Here is a 24016-nt window from a genome sequence, read left to right as displayed (position 1 = left end):
CACACACACTTACATGTATATACAACACACACACACACACACTCAAGCACTTATTCTTCGCTAAAATGGGAGAAGAACAAGAATAATGGGCATGGATACCCAGGTCACCTCGCTTGTAAAAGACAGAAAAAGGAGAAAAAGTTAAAACACGATCATAAAAAGGAAAAATATATATATATATATATCATTCTCAAAAGGTCAACCCTCCCCCTTCCCCCCTCCTCCCAATAGGTTCCATGCAGCCCCCAAACCCTCAACCCAAGACCTTGTGACGATTTGCCCAAAGGGGCTTTGAGGTAAAAGTAGATAGAGTCCTGCTTAGCTGGGAGAGCTAAAGAGCTGCCCTGACGGTTAGCGCCAGTCCGCCCCGTGCTCAGTGTATCTTACAAAAACAAAAACAGACATTCAAACTGAAAAACAAAAAAATCTAACTCAAATAAATGGCTCAACTTTTGTGTGTTTTTTTTTCTCTGTGCATTGGAGACCAAGGTCGGGCCCTCAGTGCCTGGTTTGCTGGTAGAAGGCCACTCGATCGTGGGAACGCCAAATGCCATTTTTCCCCCCCGCACAGATTGGGACTTGGGAACTAGGGATGGATGACAAGGAGGCAGAACTCCACTGGCCTCGAGTCCCTTTGGTGCAGATCAAGATGCAAGAGATAGATGGATAGAGACTGGCAAAAAAGAGAGAGGGAGAGGGTGGGAGAGAGAGAGAGAGAGAGAGAGGGAGAGGGAGAGGGAGAGAGAGAGAGAGAGAGAGAGGAGGGAAGAGTTGCGCTGTCCCTGCTGGTGTGGTTCAGGCGAAGTACATGGTGTGCTGGGTGTCATAGTGAATCTGGACTGCCTTGGCCAGCGCCAGGGGGTCCCGACCGTTACTCTGGCCAGACACATGGCTGCCCTCCGCACTGCAGGGAGGAGGGGAGGGAGGGAGGGAGGGAGAGAGAGAGAGAAAGAGATGTCATGAAGGAAATTAGGATGGCCACAAAAAGGACTTTTAGCTGAAGGGGCAGAACCCTGGAAATTTTGATTTGTTTCCATTTCATTTCATTTCAACCTCTACAACCTCTTCCAACACTAGCCAGCGTAAACACAGTCCTTCACCCCTCCCCCCCGCCCCCCCCTCGCCCCCGCCCGGGCGCTGGCCCTACCTGTCGTGGTCTTTGTCCACCAGGTGGTAGCGGGCGCGGAAGGCCACCAGGCGGGCGTAGTAGGCGGGCGCTGGGATGGAGACGGAGCGGGTGCAGCGGACGTAGGTGTGGCACAGCTGGTAGGTGAGGAGCTGGAGCTCGTCCGCCGTGAAACAGTTATCGTCCCACAGCACGTGGTAGTGGGAGGGCCGGCTGGTGCCCTGGGGGGAAGAAGGGGGGAAGGGGGGGGGGGGGGGGGGAGAGAGATTACGTAATGTCAAAGACGCAGAGTTGTGTTCACGCCAAACGCGATGCGAATTCTTCGTGCGGACAGACTCTAAGTCGACGCAAAGACGTGAGTGAGTGGGAGCGAGCAGCTCCTGCACCGGGCGGCATGATGCAACACAAATGACGCGAAATTCGCCTCGGGTGAGTTGACTTCAGCAAATAATTTGCGTGAGCGCGTTTGGTGTGCACACAGCTTTAGAGCTGAGTGTGTGTGTCATCTATCCAGAATTATAAAACATCATAGATGTAAAAAAAAATAACTCAGAGTAATTGAAACATTCATGCATGACATTTCATGTACATCTAAACTGTATGCCCATAGTTCAGTGTGTGTGTGTGTGTGTGTGTAATGCCTCCACTCACCTGGATCCCAGCATGGCTGCACAGGTAGAAGTCAAACTCAGAGGGGTGTGTGATGGTGCTGTCCACCGTGGTACCGGCCGGGACGTTGCCACTCTTCCCTACCTGCAGGGGGCGATAGCAGCCATCAGACACTGGACAGGCTGCAATGCTAAAGCCTACAGTTTCGCTCAACCACGCCTTTGTCTCAGCAGTTTGAAACTATGTAGGCACCAATTTGAAGTGACATGACAGGTGAAGAGCAACATGATGGACTGAAGGACACTAGGATAGGAAGCTATCTGAGAGTATGGAGACCCAGCCCCTGGTGTGCTGAAGTACCCACCCTCTCACCTAGGATAGGAAACCATCTGAGAATATGGAGACCCAGCCCCTGGTGTGCTGAAGGACCCACCCTCTCACCCAGGATAGGAGGCCATCTGAGAGTATGGAGATGCAGCCCCTGGTGTGCTGAGGTTCCCAGAGAGGGAAAGGACACTAGAATAGAAGCCATCTGAGAGTATGGAGAGCCAGTACCCACCCTCTCACCCAGGATAGGAAACCATCTGAGAGTATGGAGAGCCAGTACCCACCCTCTCACCCAGGATAGGAAACCATCTGAGAGTATGGAGAGCCAGTACCCACCCTCTCACCTAGGATAGGAAACCATCTGAGAGTATGGAGAGCCAGTACCCACCCTCTCACCCAGGATAGGAAACCATCTGAGAGTATGGAGAGCCAGTACCCACCCTCTCACCCAGGATAGGAAACCATCTGAGAGTATGGAGAGCCAGTACCCACCCTCTCGGCCTTGTCCGAGCAGAAGAGGCGTGTGTGGTGGCGTTTCTGCACCACGATGTAGGTGATGCCCGGCCTGTAGTCCTCCTCCAGGCTGATGCAGGCCTTCCTGATGGCGATCAGTTCTGGCCACGCCACCTGCACACACACACACACGCACACACACGCACACACACACGCTTTAGTAGTCTGTGTAACATTAAAAACCACTCAGCCTCTGGCACATGTTGAGATAACCATTTCAGCATCTGGAACGGTATGATATTACTACAATGTATTATTGTTACTCATCATCATGACCTCCAGGACCCACTCTTCAGCGTAGATCAACCCACCTGTTTCATCTGGCCCTCCGACACCCCTCCTCGGTAGTAGATGATGCGCGTGGGCTTGAAGCGGGTGGACTTGTAGAACTGGATGAGAAGCTCCCGCACCATGTTCGTCAGGTCCTGAATCACCTGGTGTACCACAGTGGAGCACATTTGGAAATCTGCATTTTCAATACTAGTCACTAGTTCCATGTGTTTAGTTCCACCTCCTAATCCCCCCCCCTTCCCCTTGTTCTCAATACTTTAAAATGTTAACCTCTGGGATCTCTGGGAATGTCACGATGACGCAGGTCTTTTAAATATCAACCAACAACGCAGAAAAATAAAAATCAGATTGTGGAGCATGTCTTTTTGTGGAATAAGTCAAAACCAAAAATCAAGGTGCTCTTTGGTACAAGGGTGATGACAAGGATGCGAAAAGGATAGCGACCAAGGTACTCTTGTAGTGGAGAATGCGTCTATAGCCCATCAACCAATCAGCCCACCGACCAATCAGCCCATCAACCAATCGGCCCATCGACCAATCAACCCATCAGCCTATCGACTAATCAGCCCATCAACCAATCAGCCTACCTCCTGGCTGTAGAGCTGTTCCTGGGACAGGTCCTGGCGCGAGGTCTGCACGCGCACCGTGGCACAGTAGCGGCTGGGGTGTCCGTCCATGCTGCCCACCACCGCCGCAATGGATGGCTTCTTACCGTCGCCCGCCGGGGGGTGGGTCACGTCCGCCCCCAGGAAGATGACAGGTTGCTGGAACACAGAGGGCCTGAGGGGGGGGGCAGGGGGGCAGATATGAGGAGAGAAGGAGGGGAGAGAGAAAGAAAGAAAAGTTTGTCTCGTCTAGCCAGGCACTTGTCTTTTAACTATCTATACCATCAGGGGCAATTACATTACTTTGCAGTCATTTAGCTGACGCTTTATTCCAAATGACAGTAATTGCATTTAACATAGGAAAAGTCAGTGTACTAGTACTTGCCAGAACTCACAGGTGCATTTCCTTTCTAAAACAATTGACAGAGCATAATCTAGTGCTGAAGGCAGTTGAGAGGACATACATGTAGTAGTGAATTGAATTCCCCCTTGCGTTCAAGCAAGGCAGCTAGAGCCTCATCTAACAGGGCCAAAGAGGGCCGGAAACATTCGCGTAGCCCCACTCCCCCGCCCCCCCCCAAACCCCAGCACGTCCTCTCACCTCTGGTGGGGTACCAGGACGTTGTTGATGCCGCCCAGCTTGGCGTTGATCTTGAGGCAGAGGTTGGAGAGGGTCTGGGGGGAGGTCTTCACCACGTTCTTCACCTGGACACACTGGGTGGCCATGCCCAGCAGGGTGTCCCCTACGCGCTTCACCTCCGCTGGGGAGAGGAGAGGGAAAGGAAAGAGGGAGAATGGAGGACAGGAGACAGAGTTAGATCTCCCACTTCACATCAGTTATCCATCCGTTTCCAATCGGTTCAGTTATTGATTTGTTTAACGTAGATGTTCCCAATTAGAGTGAACATGTACCATTTCCCCGCTTAAACAGAAACAAAGCTCTATTTTTTTTTTTTTTACTGTGATGCAATTCTTCCAAATAAACTTTAAGCGTATAACGGGAATCGTGAAGCTGAAGGAACCCAACGAAACGCAAGACAGAACAACAATGGCTTCTTCCCCGTCCCGGTCCCTCACCGTAGACGGGCGTTTTCCCGGGCAGGATGACCACAATGAGCTGCAGGCCCACGTAGGACAACTTGAGGTGTTTGAACATGGGCTCCACGCTGTCCGCCCCCTGGGCGTATTTGCAGAAACACGGCTGGCCCTGGATGGGCATCCCAGCATCCTTAGAGATCTTACGCAGCTGGTCAGTGAAACTCCTGGAGGGTGAAACCACAGACGACGGTAAAGACTCTGTTCCTCTGTAGCTGAAGGTTGATACAAAACCGGCGCAAATTCCCAATAGCTGCATGTAGCGTGCACATATAGCCAGTCCCAATTTTTGTGAACCAACAAACTCACAGATAGACAGATATGTAGGAAGGTAGATAGGTAGACAGATACTGTATGTAAGAAGGTAGACAGATATGTAGTAAGGTAGATAGGTAGACAGATACTGTATGTAGGAAGGTAGATAGGTAGACAGATATATAGAAAGGTAGACAGATATATAGAAAGGTAGATAGGTAGAAAGATATATAGAAAGGTAGATAGGTAGACAGATATATAGAAAGGTAGATAGGTAGAAAGATAATGTATGTAAGAAGGTAGACAGATATGTAGTAAGGTAGATAGGTAGACAGATACTGTATGTAGGAAGGTAGATAGGTAGACAGATATATAGAAAGGTAGACAGATATATAGAAAGGTAGATAGGTAGAAAGATATATAGAAAGGTAGATAGGTAGACAGATATATAGAAAGGTAGATAGGTAGAAATATATATAGAAAGGTAGATAGGTAGACAGATACTGCATGTAGGAAGGTAGATATGTAGACAGATATATAGAAAGGTAGATAGGTAGACAGATATATAGAAAGGTAGATAGGTAGACAGATATATAGAAAGGTAGATGGGTAGAAAGATATATAGAAAGGTAGATAGGTAGACAGAAATGGTTGAGAGGCCGGTAGGTGGGGAGGTAGGGACCCTCACTTGAGCAGGTCTTCTCTGCACTGCTTCTGCGGGGCGAAGCAGGCCACGGCCCACACCTTGATCTCGATGCCGGCGTAGAACTGCTTCCCCCTCATGTCCCACACGCCCTGATTGGGCGTGGCCACCGTCTTATTCTGCGGAGAGAGTCCCTAAGCTCTTAGTGAACCCCCCGGTTTGACTAGCCGACACAGCAGACAATACCACACACCCACACCCACACACACCCACACACACACACACTAACGGTAACCCTACGGCCTTTAGTGAACTAGTTGAACAAGTTTGACCAGCCGATGGTAACACACACAGCATGTACTACCTACCACGCAACCCTACACAACATATGGAATCAAATTAGAGGGAAAGGACAGTTGCCTTTCTCATCACAGGACCAAGTACAACACTTGAAAATATAGTATAGTAATATAGACACATTCTCTGATGTTTATGATAAATCTGCCAGTTGCATGGGTTGCTGTTATGAGAAAAGCAATCAGTCCACATTTCAGTCACATCAGGGGAGGACGATAAGACTCCTTTACCCAGCAGCCACAAGAGACCTGAGGAGTAGGGGTGTGCGTGTATCTACTGGATGGTTGAGAGTCTGCTCCTTCTCCCAATGGTTAGTCCAGTCATCCATCTCTCTCTCACTCTCTCTCTTCTCTCACGCACTCACACACACGCACGTGCACACGCACGTGCACACGCACGCACACGCACACACGCACACACACACTTGTAATATCCCAGAATCCCACATCAACCGGCCTAACTGGACAGGGGTTGGCAATAGGGATGTGTGCGGATAGTTATTTCCACTGCTACACAGCGCTGCTTCTGCGAGTCGGAGTGGAAATACTAGTTAAACTATTTCATTAATTAGCGTGAAGTCACCTTACACACATCAGTCTTGACTAAACCGATTCCACCTGGCAGGGTGATCACCACAATAACCCTAACAATAAGCGCCCCAGTAGCCTACTCTGAGTTGTTTACTGGTAGTCACACCCAAACCGTCTACCTATTCAAGTGTCAGGTCCCGTCTGTCACCAGACCATGTTGACGTTGATCTCTCGAAACAAAAATGTATGGTCTGAGTAAGCCTAGCCTAACCCTGGTCCCCAAAATTGCAAATAGACCATTATTATATGTGTGGTAATATTATTGCCTGTTAATTGCTTCCGCCCCTACCTGCCCAGCCCAGAGCCTCTGGTACTCACCCTGCCCCTACCTGCCCAGCCCAGAGCCTCTGGTACTCACCCTGCCCCTACCTGCCCAGCCCAGTGCCTCTGGTACTCACCCTGCCCCTACCTGCCCAGCCCAGTGCCTCTGGTACTCACCCTGCCCCTACCTGCTCAGTGCCTCTGGTACTCACCCTGCCCCTACCTGCCCAGCCCAGAGCCTCTGGTACTCACCCTGCCGCAGTCTCTGCCGGTGTCGGTACTGACCCGGCCCCCATACTGCAGCATGGGCGCTGGGAGCACACGGCCCGTCACCTCCGTCATGTCGTTGTGAACCACGATGCCAAACTCCTTCAGGTAGGGGTCCGGGCCCCCAACCATGCTGTTACTTTTCACCTGGGGGGGGGGGGAGAAATGTGAGGGGTGGTGGTGGTGGTGACGAGTTTGGTAAGTTTAGCAAAAATGACCTGGCAACTCACGATTTATCTCAATGGTAAATGGACTGCACTTATACTGTATACTTCATACTACTTTTATCCAGAGCACTATGGACTCTCATTCACCCGTTCACACACCAATGGCAACTGCCATACTAGATGCTAGCCTGCTCATCGGGAGCAACTTGGGGTTCAGTGGCCCAAGGACACTTCGACATGTGGACAGGATGACCCGGGATTCGAACCGCCAACCCTACGATCATTGGACAACCCACTCTCCCTCCTGAGCTACAGTCACCCCCGAAATCTAAATTGATTATTCTAGTGGTGGGGGGGTATTAAGTATACAAACACTCTTGCCTACTTCCTCTGTTGCAGTTCACACTCTGATCACCAGAGGGGGCTGTGACTCACCAGTCGGCTGATTTCTTCCTGCCTGTCAGGAGCAGAGCGAGCGGTAGCTTTGATCATGGTGGACGTCTGGTTGTCCGTCAGTTTCTTGATGCAGCGCTGCCCGGCCACGATGTTACAGACCTGGAGGAGAGGGAGAGAGAAAGAGAGGTCAAAACCCGTTCTTCCATTTGTGTGTTGCTGTGTGTGTGTGTGTGTGTGTGTGTGTGTGTGTGTGTGTGTGTGTGTGTGTGTGTGTGCATATGGGTCGCCTCCCACCTCCAGGGGTAGATAGGTGTGCTTCTGTTCCTGCCCGACTTGCAGACAGGGCAGATGGGGGTATTTGAGCTGCAGACTGTATTTCTGTTTGAAGTACTGTGCTACGGTACACTCCATGGCTTGGCCGTTCTCCAGCTGCAGGGGAAACCTGCGCAGGGGGTAGAACAAGAGGCACAGTCCACGGAAATGACATGAGCACACCGACTGACCCAGCTGGCCAAGATTGTTTTGGGTTCCCTTCTGCAAGGTCTTGAGACGGTTTATATATTTTTGTGAATTCAGACACAAACTCATTTCATTTACTAGGCCTTGGGGCCATCAGAAAGAAAGAGATAGAGACAGAGACAGAGAGAGAGAGAAAGAGAAAGAGAGCGGTTAGCATGGGACTCGTACGTTTGATGGCTGGCAGGACGACGCGTGACGTTGCACACGCGGTACTTCCTTTTCATCTGGCCACAGTGTGTGACCTCCACTTTCAGACCTGCGTTGGCATAACACACACACGCCCACACACACACACACACGCACGCACACACACGCACACACGCAGGGAAGAGTACATCACAAAAAGAGTTGCAGACAGAGGTGGGGTGAGTTGTTACATAAAGGGGTGAAACTGACATCTTATACGTAATAAAGACAGGAGAAATGGGGAAAGGATAGTTGAAGAGACACTGCTGCATATGAATTACACTAGGGCTCATTGATGAGTTATCAGAAAGTGTGTGTGTGTGTGTGTATATATCAGTGGAGGCTCGTCCATTGAGGAAGGGGAGGACAGTCCTCCTCAGATTTTGGAGAGAAGAGAGGGATTAAAATATAAATATATTAATTTATTTATTCATAATTAATATTATCTCAGTTGTGTTCATAAAGCAGGTTTTCCCTATGGATAAAAACCCATTATTGAAATTCTAAAGCTCCAACAGTGACATCTATAACATGCAGCTGGAGGACCCATAGATATCTATGGAAGGGAGGCTACCCTTTTTTCTTGCTAATTTGTGATTGGCCAAAACGCTGAAAAATTACCGCCAGGGAGGACAGTACTCCGGCCCTGTCTGAACAGGATTCAGATATTGAAATTTTGTTAGTCCAATCACATTCCAGATTTACCACAGTGAAGGCCGATTGGGTCGGCGTTGATGTCTGTGTTTCTCTCATGGATGTATTAATAGAATGGTTTCTCTTCCCTGTGCCATTGGAGACTTTTTGTGTGTTCGTAGCTCCATAATATAATACATCCGAAAGTATTATGGGACATATTATACATCAAACTGTTCGTCTATTTGTCTTGATTCTAGCCATCTAAATATCTAAGCTGACATAAATACTTTTTGAGCTAGAGCCGTCTGAACACGACGGTTCCAGTGGCTGGCTATAGCCGGTAACGTTAGCTACGAGGTGCACATCAAGCTACGGCATCGGCAGGCGCGCAGATTGGCTGGAGGCGCAAACTGTCGGCAACTCGTCCAAAACATTAAGAGACTGGGTCGCAACAACAGATCGGAGAAATCCACAGCCTGGCTCCTGCTTGCGTGAGAATTGATCGCTTTTCGGTGCTTATTCCTCATCCAGTGATGGATGGGTGGATGGAAAACTTTCAACTGAATGTTCATATTGTTCTGATAATTGTAGGCTATAGCAACATAAGAGTGGCAGCTTTGACAGCAACCCAAACGAGCTAGTGCTAATCCCATAGCTGTACCATTGCTAGCTAGCCATGAGCGAACTGTTGGATACTGCATTTGCTGTGCAACGTATTCCATTGACCAGTTGTCAAATCTATTTGCCAACAAACTGTTTGAGAGCCAGCACACCTGTGTCCCCTAATCAAAAACAATTTTCATATATCACCTAACCTCTCCAGCACCTCACCAATATCAATTATTTTCTCTCTTTAGAGAAGAGTACAATCCATTACAACAACTATTGCTTACAATGTTTTATTGTTGTTTTGTAATATTTTATCATGAATATGATAAATAAATGCTGCATGTAGTTAAAGAAAGTGTTATTCAGTTTTTCATATGCTAAAATGGACTGTAAATCCACTTTAAAGCTGATATTTCAAATAATAACTGACTGAGGGAAAGTGCCCCCCGGAGCCCATGGGCGGTTCGCCTCTCTTCCTCCTGTCCTCCTCAGTTTTTTGAGTCACCAGACGCCACTGGTATATATATATATATATATATATATATATATATATATATATATATATAACATAAGAACTGTGAGAAGCACTATGACGCCAACATGTGTATGAGCACGCGTGCGTATGTGGGTGTGTGCTTGTGCATGTGTGTTTGTGTGTGTGCGCATGTGTATAACATAAGGACTGTGGGAGGGTCTTTGACACCAACGTGCATGTGTGTGTGTGTATATGTGTATGTGTGTAGAAGCATGGCATAAACATTAGTCTGACCTGCAGGTCCCCACCCACCTCGGATCTCCTTGGTGAACTTGACTCGTTGGGAGTCGGTGAGTGGCTTGGTCTGCTCGGTGATGTTCTGGACGTCCAGGACCTCGCACATGAACTCGATCACTGGCTGGGCTCGGTAGAACGCTGTGGCTGAAACTGAGAGGAGGAGGAGAGATCATTACCACATAATAATAATAATAATAATAATAATAATACATTTTCTATACACTTTTGTTGACTAATCGTGCTAATGGAATCAATTGACGATTAACAATCCATCAATCAGGCTATTATAGGTTAGGCTATTTCATGACTACACACTGAAATCAGGCAGACATTATCAATCAACCAGCAGTACCAACATACCAATGGACACGCGCGCACAGCCACGCACACACTGCCCCCCACCCCCACCACACACACACACACAAATGTCTTACCATCGATGTTGAGCATCATGTTCCACATGGCAGGACGGACGGACTGGTGGAAGCCGAACCACACCTCCCGCCCCCCTCCCAGGGGGTGGTAGTAGCCCTCTGGGGGAGAGAAGAAGGAGCGGCCTACAGGGGTATACCTGGAACCAGGAGAACACGAACACACACACACACACACACACACACACAAGGAATTGTACTCAAATTCACTTCATTCATCGCGCATATGGATATTTACCAGGCAAGCAGAGCAGACTTACTTTCGTATGCGTGAATAGTAAGCATGTAACGGTATCAAAAACTCACGGTACGGTATATCTCGGTATTAAACAGTTTTAAAACACAAAATTTAAAGAGGAAGAAGATTTGTACTTTGGAAAAAAACACCATAGCATTTATTAAACACATTTCTGATTAGGGCTGTACCGATTATGAATTTTGCCTAACGATTAATTGTCAGAAAAATAATTGCGATTATTACAATAATTGTCAGAGTTGTTGACCGGGGGAGGGTGGAGGGGGGGGGGGGCTCGCATCACACCACTAGGGCCCCTTGCCGATCTGGCACCCTAGGCGCCGCCTACTTCGCCTATGCCACGGGCCGGCCCTGGCACTGATACTCATGTCCGCATGATTTGAGTGAGAGTGTGTGTGTTTGAGAGAGAGAGAGAGAGAGAGAGAGAGAAAGACAGACACAGAGAGTGAGTGAGTGAGTGAGTGAGTGAGTGAGTGAGTGAGTGAGTGAGTGAGTGAGTGAGTGAGTGAGTTCTGACTCATTTTTAGCCTAATAACACAAGTACTCAGCCTATGAAGTAAACCTGTGGTTTAAAACCACGCCTCTTTAATATCATGAATGTTAACATTTACATAACATACATCCTCCTCAATAAAAAAAAAGCATTGAAAAATTAAGATGAAATTAAATTTGGAGTATACCAATAGCACATGAAGTGGACAATGCATCAGTGCTTCTTTACTTCTTTAATACAGTCTCTTGTCATTATTTGCTATGAACGTATAGGACAAGTGCCAACAAGTTGAAGAATTCCATTGAACTAAGGTTGCTACCATATCAACTCTGCAACAGATTTTGATTTTATAAAAATAAAAAAATAAAAAAATAGTAAAAGTAAAAGTTTTTTTTTTTAAACATTTTTTTCATAACTGCGGTTACAAAAAACAATCGCGGTCAGAAAAAATAATCGCGGTTTGACGATTATGTAATAATCGTTACAGCCCTATTTCTGATATGTACAGTTTTTTTCTTTTAATTTAAAGTGCTTCTGCTTTCCTTACAATCACGGATCAACGATGATCCGTTGCACCACTATTCAGTAGTGATAGAGGAGGTCTGTGGGTATAGATGGTGTGTTGAGCAGTGATAGAGGAGGTCTGTGGGTATAGATGGTGTGTTGAGCAGTGATAGAGGAGGTCTGTGGGTATAGATGGTGTGTTGAGCAGTGATAGAGGAGGTCTGTGGGTATAGATGGTGTGTTGAGCAGTGATAGAGGAGGTCTGTGGGTATAGATGGTGTGTTGAGCAGTGATAGAGGTCTGTGGGTATAGATGGTGTGTTGAGCAGTGATAGAGGAGGTCTGTGGGTATAGATGGTGTGTTGAGCAGTGAGAAGAGGGAAAGAGGCTGAGCAGAGAGCCCAGGTCTGATCTCTGATTCTGCGCTTCTACAGCAGGAGACTGGATGAAAGAAGTGACAGGTCTAAAAAATAATAATAATAATAATAATAATGAAAAAAAATGACAGAAGAGGAAGCGAAAGAAGAGATGAGGAAGGAGAGAATGGAAAGAAACGATGGGAGGACAAGAGGGGGGGGGGGGTGCAGATCTAGGCTAGATGGTTCTGACATCTAGTTACAGAAAATCTCTCTACGGTTCGCACGTGGTCCGCGGATAGGTTTATAAAAAATTATAAAACAAAAAAGGATGTAGGCGACATGGTCACGTAGGGCGCATGTTCAATCCACTAGTCAAGCGCTGCCAGCGGTAGACATGGCTAGCGGAGGAGCTGAAGAGCTTGAAAAACCTCCTGCTCAACAACCGCTCATCACCACGGCATTTAAGCAGCCCTTAGCTAAAGAATCCGACCGGGCTAAAGCTATTACAAAAGGTATTATTGGGGTGTTTATAGCTGCAGACGAGGCCATATTCCGTTGTGCAAAACGAGGGGTTTAAACATATGCTGGATGTGCTTGAGCCACGCTACGAGATCCCGTCGCACACCCACTTTGCTGAGAAGATCGTGCCAAATCTTTATGAGCAGGAAAAGGCAAAAGTTGTCAGTGAATTATCCCAGGCATCCTCTGTTGCGCTCACAGACGGGTGGACCTCCAGGGCAACGGAAAGCTACGTGACTAGTGTGGATTGAACATGCGCCCTACGTGACCAGTTGCTGGTTAGCTATGAGAGGCAGGATCCTAGCCGACAGTTGCATCCCCCCAACCCGCAACGGAGGGTTATCAGCTGGGCTGGGACTCCCACTCTCATCGCTAACCAGCAACTGAGCCAATTGAGCTAAAGGTGGTTAGCTAGCTCGATCGTAAATTACTCAAACGGAATAAATATGACACCGATAAGCACACCGATGCCAATAGTTAGCTTGATATAACTAAGACATCTGACCAGTCCAGAACAGTGAGTTTAGCCTACGGTTTTACCGAGCCAGTCCCAAGGTTACCGCATGACCAAAAAATACTGTGGTTACCGTAATACCGCGGTTACCGTTACATGCTTAGTGAAGTCGTTTATAGTTTGTGTGTGCCTCATAGAAAAGGTCAGCATGTGTGCGTCACTCTGTGAGTGAGTGAGTGAGTGAGTGAGTGAGTGAGTGAGTGAGTGAGTGAGTGAGTGAGTGAGTGAGTTGAGTGAGTTGAGTGAGTTGAGTGAGTTGAGTGAGCGTCTACCTCATGGAAGGCAGGTGGCGTGTGATGACGTCCAGGGCCTGTACGGAGTCCTCCGGGACCTCGTTCAGGTGTCCAGACAGAGCTTCCAGGAGCATCTGCAGACTCACCACCGACACCCACTGCAGTGACACCTTGAAGGTCTGGTCCTTCCCCTCGCCAGGCAGAGTCACCTCCAGGTCCACCTTCGGGGGTTAGGGAGACACAGGAGGGAGGGAGAGAAGACGGGACAGTGGGATATGAGGAGAGGAGAGACCAGAGAAAGAGAGAGAGGACAGGATGTCAAAGGAAAATCTAAGCAGTTCTTTAGAATGGTCAACTGTAGACCACATCCCAACTTGTACAGGTGAATTCCCTTCATACCCCCAAAACAAACACATCTAAAGATGCCCGGAGGAAGGGAAGGATTTTGAGCACTGAATCACCACAGGGAGCAGTGGGTCAGAGTGAATCAACACAGGGAGCAGTGGGTCAGAGTGAATCACCACAGGGAGCAGTGGGTCAGAGTGAATCAACACAGGGAGCAGTGGGTCAGTGTGAATCAACACAGGGAGCAGTGGGTCAGAGTGAATCAACACAGGGAGCAGTGGGTCAGAGTGAATCAACACAGGGAGCAGTGGGTCAGAGTGAATCAACACAGGGAGCAGTGGGTCAGAGTGAATCAACACAGGGAGCAGTGGGTCAGAGTGAATCAACACAGGGAGCAGTGGGTCAGAGTGAATCAACACAGGGAGCAGTGGGTCAGTGTGAGTGGCGGAGCTGCTCACCCGGTCTCTCCCTATGGGCAGCGGGTGGGCCGTGTACATGTTCCTCTTCCCGTCGTAGCCCGGCTGGCGGTCCCCGAAGATCTGCATCTTGAAGTGCCGCACCATGGTGTCCACCACCTCCCTGGGGCGAGAGAGGACAAGCGGTGAGCCAAGAAACACGGCGGACGGGGGCGCCCTGGGGGCTGTTAATGCTCCCCCCACTGTAGCTTGCAGGGGTGTGAGGAGGGTGTGTGTGTGTATGGGGGGGGGGGGGACGCCGACTAGATCTTTCGCTCTCAAAGACTCTTTGAGTTGTGGAGCGCGCGCACACAAAAAAAACGTCCTCGCCGAAAGAATGCGCCTTATCAACCTCAAATCAGTCCCGACGGGGGAGTGTCTCACCTGTTGACCCTCCGAGGCCGTTTCTCAGGCTTGATGTCGATATCGTAGTGATAGACGTCAATCTTGGGAATCTGCACCTGGAAGTGGTTGGCCAGGAGGCGGATGGGCTTCCCCACCGTGCCCAGGCCAGGCCGGCGGGGAGGCTGGAAGAGGGAGGGAGGGGTAGTAGGTGGGCCTGGAAAAACATTCAAGACAAGATCATTTGGCTTAGGGTTTGACATTGGGTTAGCTACAGTGTAGTGCCGTGCAGTGGGCGCTTAGTTTAGTCATCTAGTAAACAAACACATCACAATCAGTGATTCATTGACAGTTAAACATTGACGTTCACTTGACCGTGTGCTGCTAGAATGATTGATGCTGCGCATTGACACGACTCTTATTATTCCTGGCTATGCTAGGCTAACAGGAGAGACTCATTATTCCTGGCTATGCTAGGCTAACAGGAGAGACTCATTATTCCTGGCTATGCCAGGCTAACAGGAGAGACTCATTATTCCTGGCTATGCTAGGCTTACAGGAGAGACTTTTCAGAATGGGGTTGGGGGTATGGGTGCAGAAAAACATAACTGCTGTTGACTTGATGCTTTTCTTATCTGTCCAATCACTTTGCAACGCTTTCCCGCGTGAACAAAAACAGGTCTCAAACACACACACACAATGATTGATCCATCACTCTGTCCTATGACCCACATAGGGTCAACAGGGCCAGCGAAACAATGACCTGCAATTACCCGCCAGCCCGCCCCCTAACTCAGCCCAGACGCACACAAGGGGCCGCCCAGACAAAAACCAAGAGGAGGGAGACAGACAGCAACAGGACCATGAGGGGGGGAGGCAGCAGCTGAAGGAGACACTGTGATTACCGTTACACACATACACACACACACACACACACATACACACACATACAGTGATACCCCAATCTTTAAAACAGTCCAATGATGAGCAATCTATATTGATATGAATAGGCTCTATTGAGATGTTGCGTGTACTGTACCTCAACATGTGACTCATAGAAAGACTCAATCTAGTGTACATGGCAATCTAGTCCCTTAATCACCAATCAGCCTGTTGAATGACATTAAAACTAATATCTGGGAGCATCAGCACCAAACTTCTAACAGCCTATTTAGGCCAAGGTTGTTATATTCACAAACATTCACCTACGTTTTATGCAGAACTTGATGAGAATCTTTTTTTTTTATATATATATATATATATATATATATATATATATATATATATATATATATATATATATACACATTCAGAGCTTTTAGGAAGGGTACCCTCAATTAGTGTGTGTGTGTGTGTGTGTGTTATAGGTAAGATTCAGAGTACTCCATCCATAAAAGGATTTTTTTTTTAATCAATTTAAACATTTCAATGGGTCTGAAATGAATGTTGCGTTTATCTCAGAAGATGTCTGAGGTTTGGTTCCCACCTCTAACAAGGCTTGTGAGCCAAAAGTATTACGACGTTGGTACCTCTGTGTTGGAAGCATCAGGATTCGCAATACTATTGGCTCACAAACCTTGTTAGAGTTGGTGCTTTTATTAAATCACACGGCTACATAAAAATGTTATCTATATCACCTTGTTCTAGCCCCACTGCAGTGGCTCCCTATACATTTTTGAATTGATTTTAAAGTCCTTTTACTTGTATACAAGGCTCTTAACGGTCTAGCACCATCCTACTTCACCGAGTCCCTGTCTCCCCATGTCCCTTTAGAGGACCCCTAGGTCCTCCACAGCAGATCTTTTAAGATTCCCATAGTCCCCCAAAACAAAATTGGGGAAGCTGCTTATGTACTATGCACCTAAATGATGGAACACCATAACAAAGAGTATTAGAGAGGCAGGCACAGTGGACATTTTTAAACGGCAACTTAAAACACACCTGTTTAACTTATCTTACAATTAGGAGCATTCCTCTCATCCCTTTATCCTTCCTTATATTCTTTTTGTTACCTGAATCATTTATTCATTTTATTTTATTCACACCTTGTTTGTATGGTCTATTGTTGTTTTATTATGTGGTTTATATCTTGCTTTGTGAGTGGATTACTACTATATATGCTGTGTGGATATGTCAACGCACTTTGAGCTGCAATGTTTGCATGAAAAGTGCTATACAAATAAAGGTTATTATTATTATTATTATTATTATAAAGTATTCAAGAGAGGGGAGAGCCTTGATTGGTTCATGATGAGAGAGTGGCTGTATGGACAGAGGGAAGGAGTGTGTGTGTGTGTGTGTGTGTGTGGGGGGGGGGGGGGCGGGTTACTGCTTTTGTCAACTGACAACAAGAGGGCTGTGGGGGTCCTGAACCCGATGCACCAACACGCTCCAGTTAGCAAGTGACAAGAGCGCAGGATGGAGAACCGAGACCCTCCCCATGCTTCCAAAAACATGCTGCTCGCGTGCCCTCACTTGCCCCGCCTTGACAACCCCACCCCATCACCACTACACCCACCCCCACTCCCACACACACTCCCTCCTCACACCCCTGCAAGCTACAATGGCAGGAGCAATAACAGCCCCAGGACACCCCCAACTAGTGTGTGTGTGTGTGTGTGTGTGTTATAGGTAATATTCAGAGTACTCCATCCATGCACGAGTATCATGGTGAGGCCACGTTCAGCAGAAGCAGAGCAGGCCATGTTCTATATATAGCCCCTCAGCTGCTACACTACTAGGGTGGTGAGCGACAGAGCGAGGGGTTAGAGTTTTAGTGAGTGTGTGTGTGTGTGTGAGTAAGTGTGTGTCATCATGTGGAATGCCAAGGCCCCTCCCTTCTCCTCAGACCAGCAAGTACCCCGCCCCCAACCCCTCACGACCCCCACGCACTTCCTCCTCTCCAGCCCCTTCCGAGGGTGTCTTGGGTGTCTCACTGGTGCCTCTCTCAACTTGAGGTTAAAGGCTGCGCGCAGCACGACCTAGCTAGCCCGTGTCCCCACTGACCCAGGCGTTTCCATTAACCACTCTCAAACGGCTGCGTGTCCGTTCCCCCGCTGTATCAGACAGGGCCAGTGCATATAATGAGTTTGTTGGGAAAAGCAGAACCCCCACAACTCAAAAGGAAACTAAAAGAAAACATTGTCACTTAAGACGGCAAAACAGGAGGAACTTCTATTTCGACCAATCGAGATGGTTAGTGAGCCCTAGGGGCCATGAGTTATATAAGAAAAGAAAAGTCCCCTCAGCTATTAGTTTGCATATTGTAGTAGTAGTAAGAGCAGTAGTTCTTTATTGATCCCAGGGGGAAATTGCACTGTTGTAGCATCAAAAGCCAACAACGTAACACAGACTAGAATACACATTTACAATAGATACAGAAATCCAAAAAGAGTGCATATATACTAGGTCTACATTAAAGGCATTTGATGCTTCTCCTCGCATGGGCAAAGCCCAAGACACACCAATGAGACACTCTCCCTGTCCAACAAGAGGAAGGGGTGCCTTTAACAACTAGGCCTATTTAAAGGGGAAGTGCATGTTGGTAGTGCTGATACAGGTTATAGTATGCACAGTTGCCCACACTGGGTGCTCAAGAGTAAAAATACAAAAAAGACTTCCTCTTCTCTCTGCAATACAGGCACTAATCTGAAAACACAGGATAGTTGAAAGCGGTGGATTTATAACACCAGAGAGAATATTGGCATCCTTTTATCAGTGCAGGCGGAGGACAGGAGAGAGCAAACACTTGACTGTTGAGGATTTGACCCTGGCTTGTGTGCAGTGGCCTGACAATCGAGGCTTACCCTGACGTGGGGATGGACTGGAAGATGAGTCAGTAATGGCCTAGCTACAGTCACCTAGATTACATGACCCGGCAGTGACGTTCTCCGTACTGTACCTGTCTAGGGTGAAATACTAGCCTACCTGAAATGCACACCTTATCATCTTTTTTTTTTTGGGGGGGGGGGGGGGTCTGCATTGCAAACCCTAAATGCTAGAGGCTCACGCCTAAAGAAACGGTCTCCAGTGTGTGTGTGTGTGTGTGTGTGTGTATATATGTGATATTCTTAGATCTAAACTGCAGTCACTGCATCAATGTAAAACAACGCCTTAGTGTATTATTAAGTATGGATGGACACTGTAGCTGGCTTGCGAGATAGATCTATCGATAAAAATGCGATCCATTCAAAGGGCAAGCTACATTCCGTGCACGCACGAGGGCATGTTGTCTTCACTAGGCAGTAAACAGTGGCGCGTAAAAGCAGTGACAGATAAACAATAACGTAGTTCGGAACGGATGGCTCGCTAGCCAAAGGTCAACACATTTTGCTTGCATTATATTAAACGTGGCATACATACATTATTTTTCAGTAATCTAAGCTAGTCAACGAGACCGTCTGGACACAGGATAGGGAAGCGAGGGCTCTCGGATGTCGACAGTCAAATTAGCATGTAGCTACAGACTTCATTAATACACGACATTTCATTGTTTTACTGCACACACCCACTGGATTCGTTTTTAAATGTGCCATTGAAACTATAGGAATGTTAATGAGAAACATCGAAAGCTGGAACGACATGCACAATCTGCATAAACACACGACACGGAAGGAGCGTCCTGGTTAAATCCCCACACAATGCCGTCCAGCCCTCTCTCTCTCTCTCTCTTTCTTTCTCTCTCTCTCTCTCAGCACGAGCTACGGGCGTTAGAGGGGCAACAGAACAGTAACGTTGCCGCGGACCCAAACCAATTCTTTGTTTATTTCTATTCTACATAGCACGCGGGTACTGCGCGAGAGGGGGATCGCGGACATAATCTTGTATTCGTTGTATGAATGTGTCAAACGGGCTGGGCCCCGATACGCTCGTTTGTTTTTCTGTGTGTCGTCGGTCGAGGCCTAGCTAGCTACAACCACGGCCCCCAGTGAAGCAATGCATTTGCGCACACACTCCCCACACGGGCCACTCGTTTCATCCTCTTACCGGGTCCGAGCGCTTCCATGGCCGAGGGCTCTCTCTCCGTCTCTGTCCCGGCCTGGCGGCTCCGTACCGACACTGAAATTGGGGGCGGTATCTCGAAGCTTAGGGTGGCTAATTTAAGAAAGGGAATAGATGCGTAGCTGTCCGGCTGTGTCGAGGATGCGTTGTCTTCTGAGTGATTTAAGGCAGATCCTGGGGATTTGTAAGTGAGCATGCGCAAGGAGCTGCAATTAAAGGGGCAGCCCATAATATATCAAGTGCTTTAGAAAATAGAGATGTGCAAGCCAGCACCTGAAGTGAATACATTTGGGAGAAGGGTAGAAAATCGGTACTCAAGGTAAAGTATGCCAGCATGGCACCATCGGAAACATAAACAACAATATACAAAAATCACTGGTGTATTTTACAAATAGCTTGTGTCCCAAGGCTAGCCTCCTCCTCATCTCAATGGCATAGACACATCTGACATCCATTTGACTATTTTTTCACTATTCTCATCATAAGGCTTTGTCAGTGTGGAAGCAGGGGTCTCTTGGTTGGCAGGTGGACACACATAGCTGATTGCACCTTTAATTGCACTGATTGTACTGTTCATTGACCTCCCTAAAGCCTTTGACACAGTTGATCACTCTTATCCTACTAAACAGACTGGTTGATATAATCTTAGATGCAAATGCATGCAACTGGTTTCAGGATTACCTATGAAGTAGAACACAAGCTGTATTAGTAGATTCGTTTAAATCTCCGTTCCTGACCCTAAAGAAATGAGTCCCACAAGGATCTATTCTTGGTCCCTTACATTTACATAAATTATATTGCTTCTAATCTTTCCAGTACTGCTAATTTTAATGCTGAATGACACGGTACTCTACACAACAGCGCGCACTTCCAGTGAAGCCTTCCAGCTACTTCAATCAGCTTTCACTTCCATTCAGAACTCATCATTGCATACTCTACCAAAAATTAGAGTGGCCCTCTCTTGAGCTCAGGAGAATACAACATGGAGTCTTATTGTCGTATAGAGCCCTCATTGCCAAAGCACCTCTGTATCCAGCCTGCTCTCATTTCTTGTTAGGAACTATCCCACTAGCTCACATGTACCACTAGCATTAAACACCCCTACAGCTAGAACTAATTGGGGAAATGCTGCTTTTCGCATTGCAGGCCCTAAACTCTGGAACACCTTTCAGAAACAAAACAAGCTCCCATCCTTATTCCCCTACAAACACTTAAAGGACAATGCTCGTTTTTGACAACCTGGACCTTATTTACGACATATTATAAGACGTTTGACTCACCGAGATCACTTTGATGTAGTTCGGAGGCATGTAGAAGAAATTTAAAATCCAGCGCGAGCCAGTATATCCATGTAATGTCGGTGGTCGGGGCACTTAGAATGCAGTTTCTAAAAATCTATTTTCTGCCGCGAAACGGTTGTTTTCATCAATCTGTCTTCATGAATCGCTAGTTGTGCTTACATAGAGCATAATCCTGTGGTGGTTTTTCACATGCCTCTGTAATATGATCTTTAGAAACGTCTTTCGAAATGAAATAGCTTCCTCGCACAGCGCACAATCGTTGCTCCAGCACGCTGTGTGCATGCGTGCTGGAGCAAGTGAGGAAGCTATTTCGTTTCGAAAGACGTTTCTAGAAATCATATTACAGAGGCATGTGAAAAACCACCACAGGATTATGCTCTATGTAAGCACAACTAGCTCTTTTTTGTGTATTTTTCTGTACTCTGCCACTGATTTACTGGTTGTTTGTGAGCAGGGCACATCTGTAAAAGAGACCTGGGCTCAGTATGTTCTTCCCGGTCTGAATAACGGCTTCTACTGTATGTATGTATGTATGTATGTATGTATGTATGTATGTATGTGTGTGTGTGTGTGTGTCTGTCTATCTATCTATCTATCTAATTATTGTGCGCTTGCGCAACCTGAAATGACAGCAGAGGCAAAAATGCACTCTCTGGACACATTTGACAAAGGCATAGACAAAATACAAAATAGGAAAACCATTCTCCCCATTCACACTCACACTTGAGTACAGTCGTTTCTATATGTGATGTGTGTCCGCTCATAGCATGAGACCAGCCAGGAGTCCCCAATACCGTTGAACACCAGCAGATGGCACTAGAGATTGCTCATAAGCTTGCATCGCTTACTTTACCACCTGGGTGTGATTTTTTACATAACTGTACTAGCTTCAAGACTCAAGATGTTTATTGCCATGTATATGGTTCACACATACACTGTTGTGGACGACATAGGACAGGAGAAGAAAAGATAAATCTTTATTTGTCACACAACACACATGTATTTAGAGCTGCCAATGTTCTCTGCACTTAACCCATCCCTTCGTCCTTCCCCCAAGGGCAGCCGGGAGCAGACAGTAGGCAGCATGCAGGGAACGCGCCCGTGGGCCAACCAAGGACCGCAGTCTCCTGCCAGAGAAGAGTGGGTCAAAGAGACCATGTCCAGGATGGGAGGAGTCGGCCACGATCTTATTGGCCCGTTTTAGGGTCCTGGAGGCGTACAGGTCCTGTAGGGATGGCAGTCTACAGCCGATCACCCTCTCAGCAGAGCGGATGATGCGCTGCAGTCTGCCCTTGTCTTTGTCTGTTGCGGCTGAAAACCAAATGGTGATGGAGGAGGTGAGGATGGACTTGATGATGGAGGTGTAGAAGAGTACCATCATTGCCTTTGGCATGTTGAATTTCTTCAGCTGCCTCAGGAAGTACATCCTCTGCTGTGCTTTTTTGGTGAGGGGGCTGATGTACAGCTCCCACTTGAGGTCCCGGGAGATGGTGGTGCCCAGGAAGCGGAAGGAGTCAACAGTGGTCACTAGGGTGTCATTCAGTGAGTGAGGGAGGGAGGGGGGCTGGATTCTTCCTACAATCATCTTCTTGAGAGCGTTAAGCTCCAGATTGTTTTGGCCGCACCAGGACAGCAGCTGGTGGATCTCCCACCTGTAGGCCGACTCGTCGCTCTCAGAGATGAGACCGATGATGAGGGTGGTGTCGTCTGCAAACTTCTGGTGGGTGCAGCTGTTCGACATTTGCATAACTGTAACATGAGTATATAGAAAACGATTTGTGATACACACATCGATTGTGATATGTTGGAGACCAATCAAATGCTTTGTTTGTTTGAGGGCGGATACCAATGTTGCATTCTATCCAATGGAAAACCAGATGTAGGTTGACAGATGACTAGGAGGACGGACCATTTGTGTCAACGCGCGAAGGATCAAAATTCCTTTCTGTGTTCTGCTGGGTCGCTAAGAAGCGGGAGGCAACTAAAGTTGGCGAAATAGCTGGCTATAAAAAAAATACATATATATATTTCCATACGTTGGTTTTAATGTATGCTATGGTTGAGAAGATTTGAACGAACGCGTTGTCCTGGTCTCTCGGTTTGGAGGTGTCGCGCTTCAAAATATCAGGCGGAAAAGATGAGTCTGGTCTCCAAACAACCTGTAAGTTGTGCAAACGTTACTAACTTGTTAATGAATGTTAATTTATATGGCAATTCTTAAACGTTGTTATAAAATTAGCCTTGATCACGTCAAGCATGACAACAATGTCTTAACAATCTTTGTTCATAGCGAAGCTAGTCCGCTAGCACTAGCTCCGTCTTGTCAAGGGGTCCTTCCTAGCTGTAGTACTCCTAGCCAGAACAGGCGGGAGGCTACTGGCCAGCTGGTTGCTGATTGATTGAGTCCTTGTATTGAACGTAAACTTTTCGAGAACGTTGCAATCACTCAGAGGTATCTATAATTAAACGTCTGTTTGATGTTATGTGTAATGGGTTGCTTGACAGGTGTAAAGTCAACCAGCTAACTTAGCTAGTTTTGTAGCCAGCTTGAATGCTAACTAGCTAACGTTAGCGAGCTAACAATGTTCATTGTATGGCACTTTCTTTGAGGCGCCACATCTGCCACCATTTGGCGTGCTTAACACCCACTAGCCTGCTAACAATAAAACATTTGAGGGGGGCCATCAATTCTACATAGCTCGCCAAGTATCTTTAGGCAATGCAAGACATTTTGAAAACAAGTAGTCTGAACCTTTGATTCCATCTCTCATTAACAGCATAGACTGTCCTTTCTCAGAATCAGATATCAGAATCAGATTTATTGGCCAAGTATGTTAAGACACAGTCAAACACAAGGAATAATTTCTTTCAAACCCTAGTCAGCTCCATACAACAGGTCATCAATATCCAAACTGTGTAATTTAAGATAGCCATTCATGAGGATGATGATGATAATGTGATAGCCACTCATGATGATGATGAATTGCCTTCAATTGCTGTTTTCCCCTCACAGGCAGTGGAGCTCCCAGTAGTAGTTTCA

At 47.2% G+C, this 24016-nt stretch overlaps 1 protein-coding gene across 4 annotated transcripts; it reads right to left on the bottom strand.

The window, feature by feature from the left end:
* Nucleotides 1–319: 319 nt before the first annotated feature.
* ago4 (argonaute RISC component 4) lies at nt 320–19803 on the bottom strand. 4 transcript variants are annotated; one of them, XM_084454809.1, is made up of 19 exons: nt 19661–19803; nt 14717–14891; nt 14336–14456; nt 13572–13753; nt 10659–10795; nt 10222–10374; nt 8190–8277; nt 7797–7944; nt 7542–7661; nt 6925–7086; nt 5510–5658; nt 4549–4733; nt 4073–4232; nt 3454–3646; nt 2887–3009; nt 2555–2689; nt 1778–1879; nt 1148–1347; nt 320–904 (listed from the first exon to the last, which is right to left on the bottom strand). In XM_084454809.1, the coding sequence occupies exons 1-19, from the start codon at nt 19677–19679 to the stop codon at nt 796–798; spliced, it is 2661 nt and encodes an 886-aa protein (XP_084310935.1). In that variant the 5' UTR covers nt 19680–19803; the 3' UTR covers nt 320–795. The 4 variants fall into 4 exon arrangements, with proteins under 4 accessions (XP_084310935.1, XP_084310936.1, XP_084310937.1 ...); XM_084454810.1 differs by having other exon boundaries at nt 5510–5643; XM_084454811.1 differs by having other exon boundaries at nt 10240–10374.
* Nucleotides 19804–24016: the final 4213 nt, after the last annotated feature.

Source organism: Borostomias antarcticus, assembly GCF_949987555.1.
Source record: "Borostomias antarcticus genome assembly, chromosome: 21".
Classification (NCBI taxonomy): Eukaryota; Metazoa; Chordata; class Actinopteri; order Stomiiformes; family Stomiidae; genus Borostomias; species Borostomias antarcticus.
The sequence above is the reverse complement of the archived record's forward strand: the minus strand, read 5'-3'. Positions and strand labels throughout refer to the sequence as shown.

What these genes read in the sequence shown, in the direction of transcription:
- ago4 (XM_084454809.1), bottom strand. An exon ending in CATGATGCTCAACATCGATG is followed by an intron (nt 10,375 to 10,658) that starts GTAAGACATTTG and finishes TCCTCCTCTCAG; the next exon opens with TTTCAGCCACAGCGTTCTAC. An exon ending in CGGGAAAACGCCCGTCTACG is followed by an intron (nt 4,233 to 4,548) that starts GTGAGGGACCGG and finishes TCCTCTCCCCAG; the next exon opens with CGGAGGTGAAGCGCGTAGGG.